General features: G+C 53.8%; 1 protein-coding gene across 1 annotated transcript; it reads left to right on the forward strand.

Annotated features, from left to right (window-relative positions):
* The first annotated feature begins 580 nt into the window (after nucleotides 1-580).
* On the forward strand, nucleotides 581-2,038 carry LOC123412506 (E3 ubiquitin-protein ligase SGR9, amyloplastic). Its single transcript, XM_045105462.1, is given in 3 exon segments — nucleotides 581-981; nucleotides 984-1,074; nucleotides 1,076-2,038. Coding segments are annotated over 3 exon segments (867 nt in total). The 5' UTR covers nucleotides 581-695; the 3' UTR covers nucleotides 1,566-2,038.
* Nucleotides 2,039-4,728: the final 2,690 nt, after the last annotated feature.

The raw sequence follows: 4,728 nt of genomic DNA on the forward strand, positions 1-4,728 counted from the left end.
GATGGTTGGCTCTTGTATCAACGCGCGTGGACTGGTCCTCATCGGTTTGTGCACAATACCATATCCGTTTTGAGGTTGGAGATAAGGATCCACTATTTCGATTGCGAATACTCGATGGATGTAATAGCATCTACAACCGAATTTTCATATTCATCTCGAACCCCCCAACGGGTTATCCGGTCACTAACCGAATGTAAAACCCGCACCCAACCGGACCTCACAAATCCGGCCCAAACGCCGGTCTTACGGTTGTAGATGCTTTAAATGATACTCCCTCCGTCTCAAAATAAACGACACAAAAATGATTCAACTTTATACTGTAATCAGTATAAAGTTGAATTATTTTTCAGTAATTTATTTTAAGATGAAGATAGTACTCCCTCCGTACCAAAATATAAGTCGTTTAAGATATTTGACCAGGTGTCTACATACGAAGCAAAATGAATGAATCTATGCTTTAAAATATGTCTATATGCATCCGTATGTAGTCTATTAGTTGAATCTTTATAAAGGTTTATATTTAGAAACGGAGGGAGAGTAGTACGTTACACCAGTGCGACATCCCATGTTAACACAAGTTCCCACACACGCTTCATTGCCCTCCAAAACTTTCAGTATATAAAAGGCCGTGCAAAATACAGATTTCCCACCATCTCACTCCACTGTCCACTCCTCCAAAACTGCCCGCGATCCCGATGGAGGCCAGCCATGCCCACTCGCCGACCCTTTCCTCGTCCGAAACCATAATGGCCGCCCTCCTCTCATCCATGTCCGTGCAGTTCCCTTCGCTGGTCCGGGCGATTGCCGCGGACGCGCGCCGGCAGCGCGGCCGCCTCGCTTTCCTCCTCCTCTCCCCGCCACATTTCGCCCGCGCCCTCGCGCGGCTCCGCTCTATGCCTCTCCCAGCCAAGGCCGCGCTGCTCGGCCGCGTGCTCCTCCGCTCACTCCTCATGCTCCTCCCGGCGCTCTCCCCCGACGGCTCCCACCACCTCCTCCGCCTCCCGACGCCCGACCTCGACGCCGCGCTCCTGCTCGTGGCCATGTGCGACTCCTACTCCCCGGCGGCATCCTCCGCTTCACCCGTGGACTGGCACGCACTGCTCGTCGACGACGCGGTGCGCAACGCGCTCTCCATCTCCGGTCTCGGCGGCACGCCCTGGGCCACCGTCGCGCCCTACCTCGACGCGGCCGCCAAGTGCCGCCGGTTCGCGGACGTCGTGTCGGAGGACCGCGCGGTGGCTGGCGCCGGCGGCGGCAGCAGCAAGGACGGCGTGGGGCGCGGAGGCGCGTCGCAGGCGACAGTGCTGGCGCTGCCGACCACGCCCGGGGACGGGACCCCGTGCGCGATCTGCAGGGAGGAGATGGCGCCCGGACGCGGCGGGGTGTGCGGGCTGCGGCCGTGCGGGCACCGGTTCCACTGGCCGTGCGCGCTGCGGTGGCTGGCGCGCCGCAACACCTGCCCGTGCTGCCGCGCCGAACTGCCCGCCGAAGACGCGCTCGCCGAGACCCGGCGCCTGTGGCGCGCGGTCGAGAGGATGGCGGGAGACAGCGGGGTCTGTGCGTGACAGCGCCGGGTGGATCAGTGCGCGTGGCATGCGGCCATACGGGACGTGCGTTTGGACGTGCTCGTGTGTCCCGGTCTCCAGTTGCAAGTACTGGTGTCAGATTCGTGTGGATGGCGATGGCTTTGGTGGGCCTGCGTGCCGAATACTGTTGCAGGATTACGGTTGGGTACATATACTCTCTACATAAACAAAAGGAATGGGATCGAATGTATACTCGTAATTAAGGCTCATCATGCCGTATCATCACGATGCAAATTGTGGGTTTAGTTTTGAGTTAGCTTTGGTGGATCCAAAGCAGGTTTCGCGGGATAAGGTAGGTAGTATCGTCGTTTTGCAGCCTAATTGCTCTGCTTTTTAGGCTTCTTGGTGATGATGTTCGTGCCTCGAACAACATGCATCACGGATGTGTGGATTATTCTAAGATCGTACTATAGTACGGTTACTTTGCGGGAGTAATTGTTGCCGATATGTAAGCCATCGCGATGGTGGACTAGTGGACAACCTTGATACTACCTCCGTCCCGGTTTATAAGTCATTCGCGTAGTTCTAGGGTCACGTGCTTAACATTGTTTCTTTTTAGGATCACCATCATCATCTCTCTTCTATTAAGGGTGTGTTTTGCTAGCTCACCTAGCTTTGCTGGGCTAGGTTTTTGTAGCCCATTCCGGCTAGGGCTGTCAAAAGCAAATCTTACTGTTTGGAAGAGAAGCAAATTAAGTGTTAACTGTCCAAAGCGCCCACGATCTCTTCTCTTGCCAGTGCGGGAGAGCCGAATTGCCTCGTCTCCATCGTCAAGTTTTTTGTGGCAGTTGCAGGCCAGGTTGCCCTCAAAAGCTAGCTTAATGTATCTTACCAAGCGGTTATCCTTGTCGAGCAAGGCTAGGGACAGGCCTTGCCTACGATCCAAACGCATCCTAATTAGCTTGCCACATTAAACTTTTTGTCTACGTGACAATCTTAGCACCTATACAAGGTGGAACATTGGGAGTAATCTTAGAGCATCTCTAGCAACCCGGTTATTTTACAGTTTTAGACGTAAAAAATGGATCGAATAGAACCCGTAAACGATTTCGACCTGTAATTTTTTGAAGGGGCACGGTAAAAAGCTCCCGTCGATCTGCAAAAACATACTTTTCGCGTCCGCTTCTACGATGCCCTGTATCGAGAGAAAACAGTTGGCGGGAGCCCAACTGCCACATAAACTTCCACGTCCACAGTGCGCCATCACGGACGTTGCCTCGCCGTCCCCGGACGCTGTCACCGCGGATGAGGGCGATGTGGAAGACAGTCCAGTACGAGAAGTAGCGTGTGGCGGTCTTGAGCTTTAACAAGTTTAGCAGCCCATTGCTACTGGAGATGGTGATGCTCCTCATGCCCGGCTAGAGCAGGATCTGCATTGTTGCTCCTCGTCGTCGCCGACTGCGGCTCATGCTCCGTCCTCGACAGAGAACCCAACGGGCATGGGCGGGGGCCGCGGCAGGCGACGTGATTTAGAAACGCCATGACGGCAGCCCGGGACAGGAGGAGGAGGAGGACGCGGCCGACGGCCCGACCGGATCCGGCATTGGCGTGCGCGGGGAGGCAAAACCAATCCACAAGCGATCGATCCTCAGTCCTCACAAGGGGGAGGGTTTCCTGATTCCCCATGTTTCCTAGTCACCCGAGAGGCCGAATCGGGGCATTGATTGCTCTGCACGCGCACGCTCGCCCGCCGCCGCGAGGAGTGGAGATGGAGTGAGGGATGGTTTTGATGATGATCTGAGCTTGTTGGTGGGTGAGCTCGCCGAGATGTACAAGCTGCGAGATGAGATCAACTCTACGAAAAAGTTGGATTTAGAATTCTTGCGAATATTCTTTTTTACGGATCCGTTTTACAGGGTCTCACTCTGCACTCGTCCATGTCGATCCATAAAGTTGTTTTTTCGTAAAGTGTAAACGTGTTTTACGGATTGACGTTATAGGAGGTCTGTTAAAGTTGCTCTTATGAGGTCCCGCTGCAAAACAGGTGACTGAAAAATTCGACGGTATCATAAAAGATTTGATAAACCACACAGTAAGATTTGATAAACAGGTAACTGAATGGTTATGTTTTTCAGCTTGATTTGACGACCGAACCGAAAGTGGTTGCTATGATGGAATCTATCGAATACGCAGTAAGTCTAAGACTGCACCTGTATCCCACCATGCTAAAATTTACTGTAGCACATTCCTAAAAGTGGACCCGCGTATATATGGCGTACACCAATTGCTCGAGCCGCTACGGTATCATCGGGTTATTCCGAGATGACATGGCCACCGTTATGGAGCCAAACACCGGCGCCGCCGAACTGTCGACTTCACCATGTAGCAAGGCGGGCGGATGGGCATGTCGAAACAGCAAGCAGGGCAGACGGACGTGCGTGGACTCATCTTGTTTCGGGAATCGGCACTTATTACTCGGTCACGCGGGCATACTGGTATGTGCATGCACCGGCAGCGAGAGGGGCTTGGCTTAGCGATATGTGCAAGTGAGGTGGACGTACGGGCGGCCCGCCTAAACATCGGCGTCGATAGCGTAGGGTCAGGGAGATCGAGCTAGCGGATGGCCGGGTGGGATTGGCACGTCGTTTTCCGCTTTGCTCCGCTTACCCATGCAACCCCCTGTCCCCCTCGTGTACTATACGCGCGCGCCTTCTCTGCTCGATCGGAGCATGTGCGTATCTGACCGTATATGCCCACCACAGAGACGTTGTAGCGTTGTGAGGGTGGGAGTGAGGCGTTGTCGTTGTCGAATCAAGAGAGAGAGAGCGAGATTGCGAGATTACCGTGATCTAGAGTAGCTAGCCCTTTTGATGCTGTGGCAACTACCCAGCGCTTTCTGCTCTATTTTCTCTTATTCTCTGTTACAACCAACACTAACAAACTGCCCCGGCCAGCTCGATGTGATCCTAAATGACCGCGTCATCCCACGATCTCTGATATCGCATGCGCCGTGTTGACCGGGTGAAAGAAACGGAAAATAGAGAGGGCGATCGTGCCTACCGCACATCCCCAACCTGCATGCATGGTGCGCGGGAGTATCTAGTCCTGACAGCCATGCAAGGCTTATTCTAAACAGAAAACTAACCAACTGACCTGAACTTAGTATGTCTAACATTTCTCCCCCTAAGCTCAGCGTCGTCCT

Source organism: Hordeum vulgare, chromosome 1H, assembly GCF_904849725.1.
Source record: "Hordeum vulgare subsp. vulgare chromosome 1H, MorexV3_pseudomolecules_assembly, whole genome shotgun sequence".
In the NCBI taxonomy this organism is placed as follows: Eukaryota; Viridiplantae; Streptophyta; class Magnoliopsida; order Poales; family Poaceae; genus Hordeum; species Hordeum vulgare.